The following is a 16,395-nucleotide window of genomic DNA, read 5'->3' as shown; positions in this document are numbered from 1 at the left end:
TAAGTTTTAAGGACTATTCATTTAATATAAGGGGACACAAAAGAAGTCAACATGTAACTCCAAGAATCACAATGTATTTAAGAAAATTGGAGTGAAGGGTAATGTTGTTCTAATAACGTTGTTTGTATTTTTTAAATATGTGTAAGTGAAAAAGTGTGTAGAAATACGTATAATATTGTTTAAACACTGAAAACTGTTGTTTTAGTTACACTACCAAAGCCATTGCATTCAACCACTTTTTTTTTAGGTAAAATATTCCTCCTACTACTTTTTATTTTTATTTTTAAATCCACCCTACTTGAATTGAATAATTCTTCTTCACTAATACATCGATGGCTCGTAAATGATCAACCAATTTCAAGCAATTGAGCGGTGTGCCTAATCTTTTCATCAAAGTATTTTTTTTTTTTTCTTTTTGTATGTAGTATACTAATATTATTCAAAGTACAATGAAGACAGATAGTTTTTTTTTTTTTTGGGGGGGGGGGGGGGAACGAAAAAAAAAAAAAACAAAACAACAACAACAACAACAAAAAAATACTGTTAGAAGGAGCTTGTAGCAAACAAAACTTAAAAGATATCATCCATGGGAAACAAAGCCAGCATGCAGCCATATTATACCCACGAAAATGAAATATGAGTATCAATGTGTAGCCAAAACCAAAACTATAGATTGTTAATAATGTCAGAAAAGAACTTTTCTTGGCTCTAGCTCAGAAGAAAGAACTAAACAGAGTTTAGCTCAAATTCCAATTACATCTCATAGCCAACCAGATTTTAAAAAATGACTAAGTTGAATAAAATAAATAATTATATAAAGAAGCTTATATACGATTGCACACTACCTGTATTTCAAAATAAGTTAAAAGACACCATGCAGTTTTGATTGACACTAGATGGCTGTTGGATGGCCAACCTACTGGTTTGTCTCCTGGTCACCCGTATCACAATTCTGCTGCTGGGGCTGCAGTTGTGCCTGCTGTTGCAGCAGATGTTGTTGCTCCTGCGACAAATGGTAAAGCTGCCTGGGCTGGGCGTGCTGCAACTGAAACATCTGTTGATTAATGGAAAGCTGCTGGGCCATGAGGTTCGCCAAGTAGCCTTCACCACCGCACTCTGTTGCAGCGAGCCTTAAACGCTGGACTTCTGTGGTCAAGGTCTCATTCAAAGCTGCACATCAAAAGCCAAAACAGGCAAATTTAGGGGGTGTTTGGTAGAGTAGTTTGAGATGAGATTTTTGTAGTTTTTTAAAATACGTGTAGGTGAAAAAGTGTGTAGAAATGTGTGTAATGTTGTTTAAAATGTACAAATGTGAGTTTGAAATGATATAACAAACAGGCCCTTATTAACCCAAACACAGCCACACTGCCAGCAAGAACTTAAAATACCATAATCAAATATGAAAAGATGATATTAAACCACAACATAAAAATCTTATGATGAGAGAATGAAATTGAAAAAGTATATATCAAAAAATGAAAGATCAGCAACGAACTGATTCCAGTGCAGGTTTAATGACTTGCATCAAAACCCCCAACCAGGGAACCATGAAAAAAGGCCACAAACTTGCTTGAGATATCCATGATTGAGACAAACATTTACACAATGGTACAAACTAGAAAGGTAAGATGGGGATATTTGCAAATCTGAAGGTATGAACAAATTAAAAAGCCGCTGTTATTTGTGAATATTTTCTCCTTAGGCTTCGTTTCTATAAATGGATAAATCTTACTAAAATTTCCCACAACAATATCTCTATGGATATTTCATTAGACGTCCAATTTACCTCTCTTTTTGGTGGAAGAATTTATCCCTTCAAAAAGTTTCAACAGGTGTGGAAACATATTGTTACTACAGCATACAGGAGCAATAAAAATTCTCAATAAATTCACAATCCAACCCTTTATGACGTGGGAGATGTAAAAAGTACATACTCCATGTATTTTTTAGACAACATAGCAACATCAATTAAAAAAGAGTATGCCTATGCTTTTTTTTTTTAAGTGCCTATGCATGCTTTTATTGACGCTAAGGGCTTGTTTGGTAGGATGATTTTTGTTTTTGTTTTCAAAACAGTATGAAAACTATTTTCAAAAAATTGATATTGAAATTAGTTTTCAAATAATAATTTTTACATTATATGTGTTTGACTCCCACTTTTAAGAACAATTTTCAAAATATTGAAAACAAAAAATAAATGTTCAGGAGACCAATTTTATTTTTTATGTATTTTTGAAAAAATTTCAAAGAGTAACGTGTAGAATCTGTAGATTACTTTGTATATATATATGGATAAAGATAAGGGAATAGAACTCATGTACTTTTTATTTATTTATAATGATAAGTTTCAAATTGAAGTGTGAGAATTTTTTTGTGATAAAGATAGGCTTCTTAATTTAAGGGATAGAAGAGTTTGAACAAATTTGTGGAGTCTACTGTTTTCAATTTATTTACAACTATGCCATTAAAAACATTTTTTGTATCTTGAAAACATCTTCTCAACTGTTTTCAAAATCATGTTCTGAATAAGGAAAATTAGATACAATTTTCTGAAAACAGTATTTAGAGAACATCAGCCAAACAATATATCCAAGTGTGGGACCCACTATTTTCTAGGTTGCAAAACAAAAAACTATATTTAAATATTCTTACCAAACAGACCCTAATTAAGACAGTAAGGAGTCTTTGGGATTTGATTTCTCAATATCACATTTACTAACAGGAATTTTATTCCTTTTCCTTACTAGTTTTTTAATAAGTACCAGAAGACATTGAGAAAATTGTAAACATTGAAGTTTACCCCCTCATACATAAGATTTACAATAACAAAATGAAGCAACTATATCCTAGTTTGTCTATGTTCATTCAAAGATACATGAATTATGTTTAACAATTGAATATGTCAACAAGTTCATATCCTACGAGAAGTGATTGATCAATGCAAAAAGAACTATCAAATAACAATACAGCTATAATATTGCCAAAAGGGGGAAAAGGTACAGGAAACAAGTACTTTGGCAAAGTTAGAAGTTTTCGTATACTAAAGTGGTAATGGGACAAACTGGTAAAGTGAAATGAGTAGCTAGAGTCAAGTAGGTGGACTTTTGCAAAAGAGGATGGGGTAGCATTTTTCAGCTGTATAAAAATTGAAGGGGGTAAGTTAAAATATCAACAATTTAAACTAGCTAGAAATACAACACTTGAAAACCAGGAGATAGGTTTTGAGAAAAAGTTTCTTAAACAGTCCATGCTTACATTTGGAGTAGTTGACAATTTTTTTTTTTTTTTTGACTGATAAGTAATTTTCATATGATGACATCTTCATGAAATCAGAGTGGTTCTGGTGGAAGTAATTCTTTTGATAAGAATGAATATGGCGCAATCAATCAAGGTTGATTCTGACTAATACATAAGAAGCAGAAGAAAAAGTAAACACACCATCTTTGAGTTTGGACTCTTGTTCCATGGCCTGAAGGCGAAATTTCAACTCCTTGTTCTCACTCTGAAGTGCAAGAGACTCTCTCTGGATACAAGTATAGAAAACAAAATCAATAAAATATCATGAATATAAATAAAAATTAAAAATTAAAAAAGAAAAAGGAAAAAAAAAAGAATCATTTAAGACTAATTAATAGTTGTTATCATAAACTCATCATACTAGATACCAACCTGTAACTTTGTAACCTCTGCAGACAATGTAGTGTTCTCTGTCTCTAGAATTTGTGCCTTGTGCTCTAAGTCTGCAGTGTGCCGTGTCTTCCGCTCCTTAGAACGGGCAGCTGATTGACGATTGGCCAAAATCCTGGACGAGTGGATCACTAATAAGCAAATCAACTCAATGAAACATATATTGCCTAGAATATACCAAAAACAGAAAAAAGCAAACCTCTTGGCACGTTTGGGGTCTGATAGTGCAATCTCAGTCAGTTTTGCATTTTCCTTGATCTTTTGCAGCTCAGCATCACTAAACTCAACATTTCCAAGCTCCATGCTAAACTTACTTGAGTTCCCATCAATTACATTGCTAGGCAAGTGTTGACCCACCCCAGTTCCTATAGGCGGAAGCTTTGGTGATTCATCATCAAAATTCAAACTTTCCATATAACTATCCATTGAAACACTTCTATAGTGTCGAACAGTAGGTGTCGTTTCTCCACCAGCAATTCTCTTTCCTTCCCTCTTCTCATTAGAAAAACCAGAACTTAACCCTTGCAAACTGTTTGGGTAGCCATTTATCCGACTTTCCACTTCATTATCACTGCTATCACATCCATTTGTCCTCGAGCCACTGGCTCTGCTATCCAAATCCTTTTCCTCAGTACCAGATGAGTTCATTTTATCAATGTTTTCAAAGTTCATGTATACATTAATCAAGTCATCTGAAATTTCCCCCTCCGATTTCCCTTCACCTGTCCCATCAGCAATGTTATTGCCATCCCTATCCCTTTTCAATTCCGATTTCATCACCAACGTGGCTGGCTTTTCCGCTCCCGAATTCTCTCTCCCAGAAACTGACCGTTCCAAAACTCCCCGACTCCCAATGGGCATCAATTGTGGTGAAGCTTGAATCATGGCTGAGAATCCTAACGGAAGATTATCACTATTAGAACGACGGTGTCCACCTTTACGAGGTGGAAGGCCCTCACCAACTCGAAACGCATTACCTCCATTTCCACCATGAGGCTGGGCATGAGAATTAACAACACTTTCTTCCATAGACACATCAGCCATAATCGGGTCTGAGAGAGAGCTCATAGAGGGCAAAGGGCTCAAAGGGGGCAAACTATCAAGCATGAAAAAAGAAGGTTGAGATAAAGACCTAGTATGGGAAGGCCCCGGGCTCAAATTCTGCGAACCCGGCTGCCTAGAGGCTGGTCTGGACCCCGTAAACTGTGAATATTGCATCGAATTAACAGAGTTATTAGGGTGTGAGGGTGGTATACCAGGCCTCTTATTACTGTTCTCACTACTAGGACTCAAATTTTGTGGCAATTGACGCATAGGCACACCCTTTTGAAGGGTATTGAAATTTTGCACATCAAATTGATTCTTTGGCTTCAAACCAAATGTAGATTGAAGCCCTTGCATACCAGCACCATTTTCATTAGTGCCACCCATCTCCCTCTAATACTAAACCTTCAATCACAACCTAAAAACAAAAACAAAAACAAAAACCCTAAGCACTGTTCTATATATATATATATAGTAATCAAACCTCTAAAACCGACACTAGAATCAAAGTCTGCTAATTTACTAAAACCTAATAATCTAAAAAAAAAAACTAAAAAAGAAAGGAAAAAGAAGAAGCAGAACATACAGATATTGAGGGATACATAATCATAATCATAGTCATAGACCCTACCTCGTACAGTGAAATAGCAACTCTCACAGACCTCAGTGAACGGCAGTTTTATGAGCCACCAAGTTTATGAACCAAGTGTGGCGGTGATATCCAGGAAATAGGCTTAAGAGGGTTGGGTTTGGAAAAGTTTTTAGAATCAGAATTGCCGCATAGACTATGGAAGAGTACAGTATAGAAAACTTATATTTATTTTTATATATATTTATAAGGGTTTTTGTCTTTTTCTTTATATTTCTTTCTTTCTTTCTTTCTCTCACTCTTTTCGGACAATATGTAAGAGAGCTTGGATGACTAGTAGAATATAGTAAGAGAGGCATGTGTTTTGCGATACGTTAAATCCGCGTGGATATAACGAGATTTTCATTTCTTTTACGCGGTTTGATTACGCGATCGTGTCGATTACGGTGGCTTCTTTCTTTCTTTTTTTTTTTTTTGTCTATCTCACCCTTTATCTCCGCCATTTATCGTGGGGCAGTAAAAGATTCATTAAAGATAAAAAAGGTATATGAAAAATGAATGACAAAATAGTAGTATTTCTTATTATTATTATTATTATTATAGTATTACTTTTTTATAGGATTATTATTTTATTACTTTGAAACCCAGGTTTATGTTTTTGAATTACCATAGCCGGCGTATGTCGGTGGATTCTTTTTTGGGTAATTAAAGCGTTCAGACGGCCAGCTAGATAAAGATAGGGAAGGTTTTTTGTGTTAGGGTGGGCTTTTTTGTGTTAGGGTTTAAAAATTTTCAAACTTCAGTTTTATTGATCTTATATATTTCAGTTTCGGATTTTGTTTTTTAGTAGGTATTTGCCATTTAGTTCCGTTTAGGACTTTGTCATTTTGCACAGTGACAGTTTTTTTCTTTATATCTATAATGTTGTTTTTGTAAATAAAAAGGGGATTTGTCAAGCTATTGAAGAAAAATTCAGTTAGAAAAATGGTCAGTCAAAATGATTAATTTGACTTGAATATTCTTAACTATTGAGTTCAAGAATTTCTATATAATTGAAGCGGCACATAGCTATATTCATGCCTCAGCCAAACTGGGATAAAATTGAGCTAGAATGATGTATTAAAAAAAAAGAATCAATAAAAATAAATATTCTACAAGGGTAATAGAGCATTTGTTGAGAAAATGATCACCCTAAGATGATCGAGAATTCCTCACTTTTTTTTCTCATTCAAAACTATACATGAGACTTTCTATAAATCATACAATAAAAATTTTTATATAAAAAAATTATAGATATCAGTGTCTTTGGTTTGATAGTTAGGAATATAATAAGCCAATTTATAATTTAACTCTCTTTTTTTAAATTGAAGTGAAACAATAATTTTTTTAAAAAAAATTAATGAAAAGGCTTGTTGGAAAGTTTGTTGGCGAACTTGATTACTTGAATGTATATAGGAAAGTTTAGCTACAAAATTGGTTGTAACCTTAGGCTACAACCTTACTCAATATTTTTTTATTGTAAGTGAATTTTGACAAATCTACCATTAAATATCTTCTTTTTATATCCTTCATGCTTGTAAAATTTTTAGAAAATTAAAGATCAATAGCTATGTCATCAATAAATTGTTTAAATTGCAAGTTTTTGTAGTTTAAAATTATGCATACAATATGAGCTTATGGATCATATAATAAATAAAATCAGATTGACACAAAATTTAACATATGTATTAAAAGCGTAAAGAACATGTAATTCAACAGTTAGATTTTCAAAATATATAGTTGTAAGACCACAATTTGCACCCAAACCCACATTGAGAAGGGGATGGGCCCAAAAAACCCAATACAATGAAATTTATAGAGAGTAGACTTGAAATCTAGGTTCTAGTGATGTTAGATAACAAAAAATGATGGGCTCAATCCCAATGATACACACAAGGAACTGTTTATATGAAATAATCTTATCCTCGGACACAAGCCGATGATGATTTGTATTATCTCGTTCTAAGATAGATTACAGCTATGACTCGTGACGTATACAGTGTTTTCTCTCTGTTTTTCTTCTATCCCCCTTCTAATCGTCTTCCTCTTCCTTTTATATCTTCTCGCTCCTTCTCCCCTTCTTTCACGTATGGATCAGATTACTATTTAGATACTTGTCCCATCCACCTCTCCTGAAGTCTTTGGAGGCAGCTATAAGGCTAAAACCTGATACTCAGGTATCACTTTCTCATTAATGCGACCAGATAAGCAGTTGCAGAGCATTCAATGCAGTGGCAGTGGTAACATCTTTATCTTAGATATTTTCACCACCCTTCTTCTTATCTTCCATATCTACCAAGCTTACCCTTACTTATTGGATCTTCTAGAATATTGCCTGTGGACGTTAACCAGCCATTCTCCTATCTCGGTTTTGTAAAGCACAAAGCCGATGACATATTATTTCTCGGACCACCTTTCTGGATATCCTTTATCAGATATCACTTCTTAACCTATTAGTATTGCTTCGTGGGTTGACATTCTCATATCCTCGGACCACTCAGTGTCCTTGGATTGGGCCTTTAGCCCAAAAAATACTCTTGGGCCAACCTAATACGTGTTCTTGGGCCCATTGACCCTACAATAGTAGTATTTATTTTATTAAGTAAGGTTGTAGTTTAAAGTTACAACTAATTTTGTAACTAAACTTTGTCAATGTATATATTAGAATTGTTACGTTGGGATGTGATTACATGTTGATTTGTCCATCCTTTTATGAAATAATCTTTTAATGTGCCCCCTTACCTTTGGGTTAAAGAGCATCCCCACTCACCACAAGTGGGTAGCCAACTATGAACACTTCGATTGTTGATAAAAAAACAATAAACAAAAAAAACAATTATTTTTCCTTTTTTCTAGTGGTATGGATTTAAAAAAAATCCATTAACATGATAAATATGGTATTTTTTTTCATACAATAACTGGATTAGAGAATTCATTACAAATGAAACTCGTAATGCTCTTAACCCCAAATGGTTGGTTTAGTATATTTTAAAGCTTTATGATATCCATTAGATCTAAGTTTGAAACTTCTCTCTAACATATTGGGTTCACTCTCATGGGATTCTTCCTTATAATAACTTCTTCTTTTTTTATAGAAAACTCCTTATAATAACTTGGTTCGTGTGAAACAAGAGACTGCATTCACTTGTGGGAATAATCAGATGCTCAAAAAGTTTAAATACTCTCATTTGTCAAAAAAAAGGAATGCTATTAAACCTTAGTAATGATCTAGATTATTTTTATTTATTGGGAAATAGTATTCATGTATTTTCTTTAAATGGAAAGTAACAGTGTAGTTGAATCACGTAATAACGAGAAAATGATATTTGGTGAAAGAAAAGAAAAATAATAATAATTAGCCTGGTATCTAAAAAAAGTTGACATCATCTCATGTTTGACACCATTAAAACCCACAAGCCCTCAGTCTTCTATCATGATTAACAGGACTAATTCGCGTACGGCGAGCACCAAGACCTCACTCTTAATATCATGAATGAATACTCTTTTTTTTTCTTTTTCTTTTTTTTGTTATCATATCATGGATGAATACTGATCTCATCAAAACATAGATATATATATATATATATATATATATATATATATATAATGAATACTGATCTTTAAATTGGAGTCATTGGGCTTGCGTAAAATCAAAGCGTCTTACTTCGAAATGAGGGACGGGTACATCTCGTCATAAATAAAAATCCGCAATGATTCCATTGTCGTTGGAGTTTTATACATGAATGATCCTTTAATTTATAATTTTAAATTTAAATGATTTTTGTGTATCTTTTATCTTTTATATATATAGAATTTTGTTATCAGATGCACTATAAGCATATATTAATGAACCATTTTTAAAATTTTCTTATTTATATTAATTTTAATAATTTTATTTTCTCTGAAGTACAAATAGAAAATAAAAAAATGCAATTTTATAAGAAATACAACATTATTTTTATTATAATTACTTAAAATTTTATCACACTGAAAATAAGAATATCTCATAATCTGATATTAAAAACGTACGTAAAGTAAGAATAATAACAAAATCTTAGAGAGAATAGTTGGAGTTTATTAAGGAAGAGAAATGTGAAAAATAAAAAATAAAAAGAAAAAGAAAGAGCAAGAGATGGGATAAAAGATAAATAAAAAAAAGTGAGTGTGTATGTAAGGTAGACATGCCCACCAAAACCCATCACTTAACCCATTTGATGTAACCAACCGAACCTGAGCCAATCGTCGCCCGACCCGACGCCTTAGCGGTTGGTGACAGGTGATTCCATCCAAAACCTGATGACTTTCAATAGAGTGGTAATTCTGCCTCTCCAAAACTTAATCTGAACCAACCTAACCATCATCTCCTTCGCCATGGCTCGATCTATCTACTCCATGATCAAATCTCCCTTTGCAAGCTCAAATATGTCTTCATCATGGCCGGATCACCATTCATTGTGCATAGCTTCGCCCAAATCTGCCATCTCTATTGAGCTCTCCACCAAAATCTGTCACTTTGATTTCAACTTAAACCCGATCCGCCACACTTGACAATTGATTCAATCCAATCCAATCTCTACTTCGATATGTGGCATGTGCCTTTTTCTACCACCTAACTCCATCGAGACGCAAGAGGGTAAGAAGGTGATAGAAATATATAGGAAAAAGGCTGCTACCTCCATATTAAATACCCTGCATCTACCTTCCTGGCCGCATTAATAGGGAAATGACCTCTGAATAATAGAATTGAACCTTCCTGCTATTATTTAAAGACTTCAAGAAGGTGGTGGATGGGACAAGTATCTAAAGGAAATATTTGTATGACACGTGGATGAACAGTAAAGAGGAAGAAGTATATAAGGAGACGAGAGAGGAAAGAGAAGGGGATCGGCTCCTAAACTAAAAAGAGAACTAAGAATTGTAAACTTTGGCCTAGAAAGAGAGTATTTATACAAATCGTCCTCGACTTACATCCGAGGAGATCTATTTGTCATATTCATTCATCATTTGCATAGATTGTAACATTTTAGCTTGCTAATCAAACCTCCAACATCCCGAATCTAGATTTCAAACCCATACTCTACAAATTATATTGTATAAGGCTCATTGGGCTTGAGCCCAACATTAATTTTTGGGTCCGGGTACAATTGTGCACTTATAGAATGCATACTTTTTTTTTGTTAAGAAAAACATGTTAGGATTTTAATAATTAAAAAGTTGGGACATGTTGTAACTAGTCTACCTTTGTCATATAAAATAAAGTTTTTCAAGTAGTTTTTTATTATTATAATATATATATATATATTTTCTAAAAATTATAATATTTCTCTTTACATCATATATGTTAAGGCATATCAAAATGACATAGATTTGCAAAAAAAAATTTTGGCTCCATCATTGTCCAAGGTTCAAATCATATTTTTACACTATAATTAATTAAAATTAATAAAAAAGAGAAAAAAATAAAGACTAAAATAAAAATAACCTTAAACTTAGGATCAAATGTGTAATTTAGCCCCCCAAAGAGCCCAATTTGATTTATTGTTGTGACCCTCATAATCCAATAGGCCCAGATCTCCGAGCCCAAAGGGTCAATTTCTCCGCTTATGCATCACCAAAAAGAGGTGATCAATTTTATCAAAAAAGAAAGAAAAGAGGAGATCAATCCTATATTAAATCGTAGCCGTCCGATCAAGTCCCCAAACACTAAAGCCCCAGCTGAATCAACTCTATAAAAGCCAAGCCATTTCACCATAAACCTGCAAAAACCCTAGCTCATACATCGCCGTCTTCCCTGTCCTCACCGACTCTTCTCTATCTCCAATTTTCCATCTTCTTCGAAGTTCATATGTGTGTGTGTATGTGTGTGTGTGTGTGTGTGTGTATGTATGTATGGGGCGAATGATGAATCTTTTTTTGAATTGTTTAGAGTGCTCAGACTTTGATTTTGGGTACAATGATTCAAAACTCTGAATAGGAAGATCTGATGCCTCTCTTTCTTTCTTTTTTCGATTCGAACAAAATTTACGTTGTTGTTTCTTAGTGTTCTATGTTTGGTTTTGTCATTGGATACAATTATGGATGACGAATACTTATGAAATAAACAGTTATCCCTGTCTGATATTTGGTGCTGATATTTCTAAATTCTGACATTGCAAATACTTATGCGTATTTCAGTTTTGAAAGTTTTATTTTTCAAAAATAGCCAATGATGAAGATCTTTAATGGTTGACTGAAATGCAAGTTGATAATAAACTTGCTTATGTGTCGAAATTCATGAACTAGGACGGTCTGAGGCTTTTATTTGTTTATTTATTTATTTTTTATAGTTTGATGGTCGAGGAAGGGGTGACTTGAACTTTGGACGCCTCTGATGGAAACATCAGGAGGTGCCAGTTCATCTACAAGATTGTTGGCTGAGGCTTTGATTTTCAAAATTGTAACATTTCAAATTGTTTTTACTATGTTTTGTTTTAACTTTTACTAAATCATCTATGGATTGGTCTCTACAGTGTTGTGAATGATGAGAACAATAATTATACAGTTATCCCTGTCTGATGCATTGGTGCTGAGATTTTGTAATCTGACACACTCACACTGTAGAGTCTTCATCTCATCCGTTTTTTTATTTTCTCTGCTAGAAAATTGTAATTTAATGAATAATTTGCTTGCCTTTTACATTCTTTTAATCAATAAGTTTATAAACTATAACTTCATATTAATCTTTGCCTTATCAGAGTTTTGATATTGGTGATTTTGGAGTGATAAATTCTCGAGTTTAAAGCTCAAAGTGACCAGATTATGCTCCAACATCCAACCCTCTCCTTAGCTATGTGTGATAGCAAGATCTTTATCGTAATGCAAGGATAGTTGTGTGCATCAGTTGGGATTTATAGAGAAACGCATAAATATAATGCTACCAGTTGGGATTAAAATGTGAAACACAATATGACAATAATGTTTGTAGAATCCACATGTTGTATGAGTGAGATTCTAGATCATCTCCCACAATGCGCTGGTTTTACTACTGTTAGGATAGAGGATATGTAATCTAAAAATCAAACAGATTTGAACATTAAAGCTATGAATCCGGTAAAATATGGTTTTCCAAACCAATGACAATTGTAAAGGGCTGTATCTTAATTTCATTTGCTAAAATGAAATCGTCAAGAAGTCGGTTGCCAGTGCATGCCTAAATTGTTCAGAGAAAATATAATCTGTTCTAAATAAACAGTATTTCATACAGTTATATACCAGATCCTTGAGATACAAGTACACTACTTACATAGCTATCTAGAGTTACAACCTTACAAGTACAGATCACTTAGGATGGACTATTAATAGTTGCTAAACCAAGCAGGCTTTATTATACAACTATCGGTGGTAATGAGTAAACTAGCGTCCCCTTTACTTGATTCTGGTGTGCCAAGTATCAATGTCCTTTCTTTAATTTATGGCTGAAAGGAAAAAAATTCATGATGCATCATACTTGATCACTGGTTGCTGTTTCCCTATTTTCCTATTCTTCCATTCATTAGAAATTTTACAAGTCTACTTAATTGTGATGTAGCGATTTGTGCCATGCTTGGCCCAATTATCCTTCAGATCAACTGGATTTGACAGATCATGGCCTTCTGCAGCAAGCCGGCTGAGCAGCTTGTTAAAGGCGCTTCCACTCATCTTTCGCCCCCCAACTCGGGCATGCCGTTTGTTTGGAACTGCTGGCAGAGGATACATTGACAAGGTGGTTGTGCAGCATGAAGATTGCCACCCCCCATTTCCCCATTTGTAACACTGCCTTAGGATTCCAGTGCAGGAGCATACAGGCGCAGGCATTGTTGACTCATCAAATGCAACTTGATTTAACCCCAAGTCCTGCCCTTTCCAATCTGTCTTTGGAACCCCTGTCTGTCTGTTAAGATCATCACCTCCACTGCCCATGTCCTGCTCGCTCTTCCACTCATTTGGCTTGCCAAACATGTTATTCAAGTCATCACTCTCCCTCTTAATCTTCCTTGGAGTTTTTGCAGCCTTCTTATCAGATGACAGTCCCTTGTTCTCCTTTGTTCGTTTAGCCCGTTTTGACTTTGCAGTCTCAGAAGCAACTGGTGACATTGCTAGACCATCGCTTGTGTTCATTTCCCTTGTATTGTAAGAAGGCTCACCCATATGGGGTACATGATGCATGTGCTGTTGTGCTTGTGGATGGTGTATGTGCTTCACCCCTCGAGAGATCTGACATCCAGGTGGGCATGACATATTACCACTGGTAAAGGAGTTTTCCCGGTACTGAAGTGTTGCAATTGCATTGTCACGTTCCAACATAGCATTATTCCGTTCTGCAATTGCTGTATCTCGTTCCAGAAATGCCATGTCTCTCTCTGCAATAGCTGCCTTTTTTTCAGCAACGGCCAAATTTCTTTCTTGAATGGCCGCATCTCTTTCAGCCATAATGCCCATTATCTGTTTCATTGATGGCTGATGTTGCATCAACCACTGCAACAAGAACAGCAATAGTATTATCATCACCCCACAAATTGACAAGAAAAAAACATAGTTTCATTCACATTGTTCCAAGTATTTTGTTTGTAGAAAGTTACTTCTAGTACCTGACTCTGAGCTGTTTTGTACTGATCCGCTTTGTGTCTTCCATTTTCACGATGCCCTCCATCATCCATCTGAGATCCACAAATGGCTATAATAACAGCTAATGGTTTCAAACCTCTGCTGAAAGTGCAACTCTCAGTCAATCAAGCAAACCACCTTTATCCAGGCTACAGATCCTGTATCTCACAGCAAAGAGACAAAATCTGTTCAATTTTGCTTATGGGGCATGTGTGTGAACATGTATAGATAAAGGTGGTAACATATTTGGAATTTATAGAGAGAGAGAGAGAGAGAGAGAGAGAGAGAGAGCAAGCCACTCCTGTGGCATAACTGTAGGTAGAATGACATCAGGAATAGAAACCCATGCTGGTGTAAAACATTATCGCATAAGAAACAAATCGTATATAAATTTTAAAACATGAAAGGAATCCAAGTTTAAAACCAACATGCTTCTATAAACTATTGTCCCACAAGGTGCAAAAAAGCCACTATTGAAATATAGATTATAGACAAGCCTATATCATAAAACTGATGCACAATTGCATTTCAGAAATACTGAAAAACAAGAGTTTCAGAAGGGTCATATAAAAATAAATTTACTACTGAAATGGCTCGTCACCAATTTAAGAATGGATGTTGACCTAAGGTAGAAATATATCTATTAAAGTGCATAAACAAACATATGCATAAACATTGAGAATTGCCAAAAAAATAGCATTTGCATGATGTTGAAATAACACGAATCATGACTACACATCTTATATTAGGTCCTATTATATTGAAAAGGGAATTGATCAAGTAAGGGGATGATATGAGCTAAAAAGATACCAGCACACTTGGTATAACAACGATTTTTTGGACAACATGAGCATAAACATTATCTCATTCCAGAGCCCTCAATTTGACTATGCTTTGTTTCTACATGACATACTGATGAAAGAATCAAGGATTGTTAATTTTGTAGCATGCTTTTTTCTTTTCTTTTTTCTTGATTCTCCATGTTTTATGCTTGTGCATAATGATGCTTTGAAATTATCACATCATGTAAAAAGCATCCCCCCCCCCCCCCCCCAAAAAAAAGAAAAAGAATTATTACATAGGGAAAATGCTTAATCGTCTAAAAGCATCGCCAATTCAGTGGATTACTCATTATTTGCCAGTCAATCCTAGCTTAATCCTCAACATCACTTTCTTAGTAGCAAGTCTTAGTTTGCTCCTCTAGATTCCCATGAAGGTAGTGACTTCTGAAACCATAATAGCCAACACAATTACAGACACACATTGGTTTATGTAAAATGTACAGTAACAGTCCAGACAAGCACAATAATGACAAATCAAACCATCCCCTAAACCAAGTTCTGTGAATGATGAATGCCACTTATAGTCAACTAGCATTAGACACAACATGGACCACATTTTCTGCACCACAGAATGAGTTAAGAGGATCACAAACATCTTCATGAATACCATAATCCACATTCCCAGAACCAAGAAAAGGGCTTACGATTTACAATTTGGCAGCTCTAGTAATGATCTAAAAATGACGCCTTTTTACGCAGCACAGTATTCGTTAGTCACAAATAGTTATGCAGACTACAAACATTACACTGAAGATTGACATTTCTAAGCAAAAATCAACCTTCATCAAGCTTCCAACCTTAACAAAAATTAACTGAACAATCAAAACTTCCCTCACTCCAGTCCTAAGATGAAAGCTAACAAAAAAATTATAAATTCGTTTCTTCACTACCAGCTTTTATACAACACAAATAAAACCCACTTCTTTTTTGACAAGTAATAAAACCCACTTCTTCTTTTTTGATAAGTAATAAAACCCATTATTGAAACCACGCTCCAAGCCTCTACAAAGCAAGTATCACTTTCACCAAGTGTAAAAACAGAATAACTAAAATTAGTTGCTATTGCTATGAAAATATATACAGAGGCCTCTGTTCAAGCAGCAAGAAATACACAAACCTTGGTACTAAGTAATAATGATGATCAAAGAAAGAAAATCAGTAATTCACAAGAGTCAACATGAACAAGCGGAAGAGCAATCGAAGCTTACCAGGAAGAGAGAGATTCGGAAGAGAAAAAAACGGAGACAGGGAAAACCTAAGACCAAGGATTAAAAATTTGTGGAAGCCACAATTGGGACACAGGAGAAAAAAGAATTTTGATTTTTTTAATTAATTAATTAAATTTTTTGATTGATTTATTTTTTTCCACTTTTCTTCTTGGTGGTTTAACCTGTCCCTTTCTACATTTTTGTTACTACTATTCCTTTCTTTATTTTATACGTACACACATATATACACAAAAGAAACAAATGTACGACAAAGGAGAAAAAGCTATTTGAGGTGTGTTTGAACTGTGCTACCGTGAGCTTGCCATGTATTTTCGTTTTAGCATTAAAGTGAAAAAAGCTTGAC

General features: G+C 34.4%; 2 protein-coding genes and 4 non-coding genes across 8 annotated transcripts; 4 read left to right on the top strand and 2 right to left on the bottom strand.

Annotated features, from left to right (window-relative positions):
• Positions 1–587: 587 nt before the first annotated feature.
• LOC142621594 (bZIP transcription factor 29-like) lies at positions 588–5,628 on the bottom strand. 2 transcript variants are annotated; one of them, XM_075794887.1, is made up of 5 exons: positions 5,363–5,628; positions 3,887–5,149; positions 3,670–3,802; positions 3,439–3,523; positions 588–1,170 (listed from the first exon to the last, which is right to left on the bottom strand). In XM_075794887.1, exons 2-5 carry the CDS (start codon positions 5,116–5,118, stop codon positions 917–919), a joined length of 1,704 nt encoding a protein of 567 aa, XP_075651002.1. In that variant the 5' UTR covers positions 5,119–5,149; positions 5,363–5,628; the 3' UTR covers positions 588–916. The 2 variants fall into 2 exon arrangements, with proteins under 2 accessions (XP_075651002.1, XP_075651001.1); XM_075794886.1 differs by having other exon boundaries at positions 3,887–5,530.
• Positions 5,629–11,264: 5,636 nt separating this feature from the next.
• Positions 11,265–11,346, top strand: LOC142622979 (small nucleolar RNA snoR64a). Its single transcript, XR_012842012.1, has one exon. It is a non-coding gene; the product is annotated as a small nucleolar RNA snoR64a (small nucleolar RNA).
• An 83-nt stretch (positions 11,347–11,429) lies between these two features.
• On the top strand, positions 11,430–11,513 carry LOC142623036 (small nucleolar RNA R38). Its single transcript, XR_012842060.1, has one exon. It is a non-coding gene; the product is annotated as a small nucleolar RNA R38 (small nucleolar RNA).
• Positions 11,514–11,560: 47 nt separating this feature from the next.
• On the top strand, positions 11,561–11,654 carry LOC142622982 (small nucleolar RNA snoR20a). Its single transcript, XR_012842014.1, has one exon. It is a non-coding gene; the product is annotated as a small nucleolar RNA snoR20a (small nucleolar RNA).
• A 214-nt stretch (positions 11,655–11,868) lies between these two features.
• On the top strand, positions 11,869–11,950 carry LOC142623035 (small nucleolar RNA R38). Its single transcript, XR_012842059.1, has one exon. It is a non-coding gene; the product is annotated as a small nucleolar RNA R38 (small nucleolar RNA).
• A 603-nt stretch (positions 11,951–12,553) lies between these two features.
• On the bottom strand, positions 12,554–16,248 carry LOC142621934 (protein BASIC PENTACYSTEINE6). Of its 2 annotated transcripts, XM_075795316.1 has the most exons (4): positions 16,032–16,248; positions 15,060–15,207; positions 13,966–14,139; positions 12,554–13,852 (listed from the first exon to the last, which is right to left on the bottom strand). In XM_075795316.1, the coding sequence occupies exons 3-4, from the start codon at positions 14,032–14,034 to the stop codon at positions 12,908–12,910; spliced, it is 1,014 nt and encodes a 337-aa protein (XP_075651431.1). In that variant the 5' UTR covers positions 14,035–14,139; positions 15,060–15,207; positions 16,032–16,248; the 3' UTR covers positions 12,554–12,907. The 2 variants fall into 2 exon arrangements, with proteins under 2 accessions (XP_075651431.1, XP_075651430.1); XM_075795315.1 differs by lacking the exon at positions 15,060–15,207 and having other exon boundaries at positions 16,032–16,171.
• Positions 16,249–16,395: the final 147 nt, after the last annotated feature.

This window comes from Castanea sativa, chromosome 1 (assembly GCF_040712315.1).
Source record: "Castanea sativa cultivar Marrone di Chiusa Pesio chromosome 1, ASM4071231v1".
Lineage (NCBI taxonomy): Eukaryota > Viridiplantae > Streptophyta > Magnoliopsida > Fagales > Fagaceae > Castanea > Castanea sativa.
Note: the sequence above shows the minus strand (reverse complement) of the source record. Positions and strands in the feature narration are given on the sequence as shown.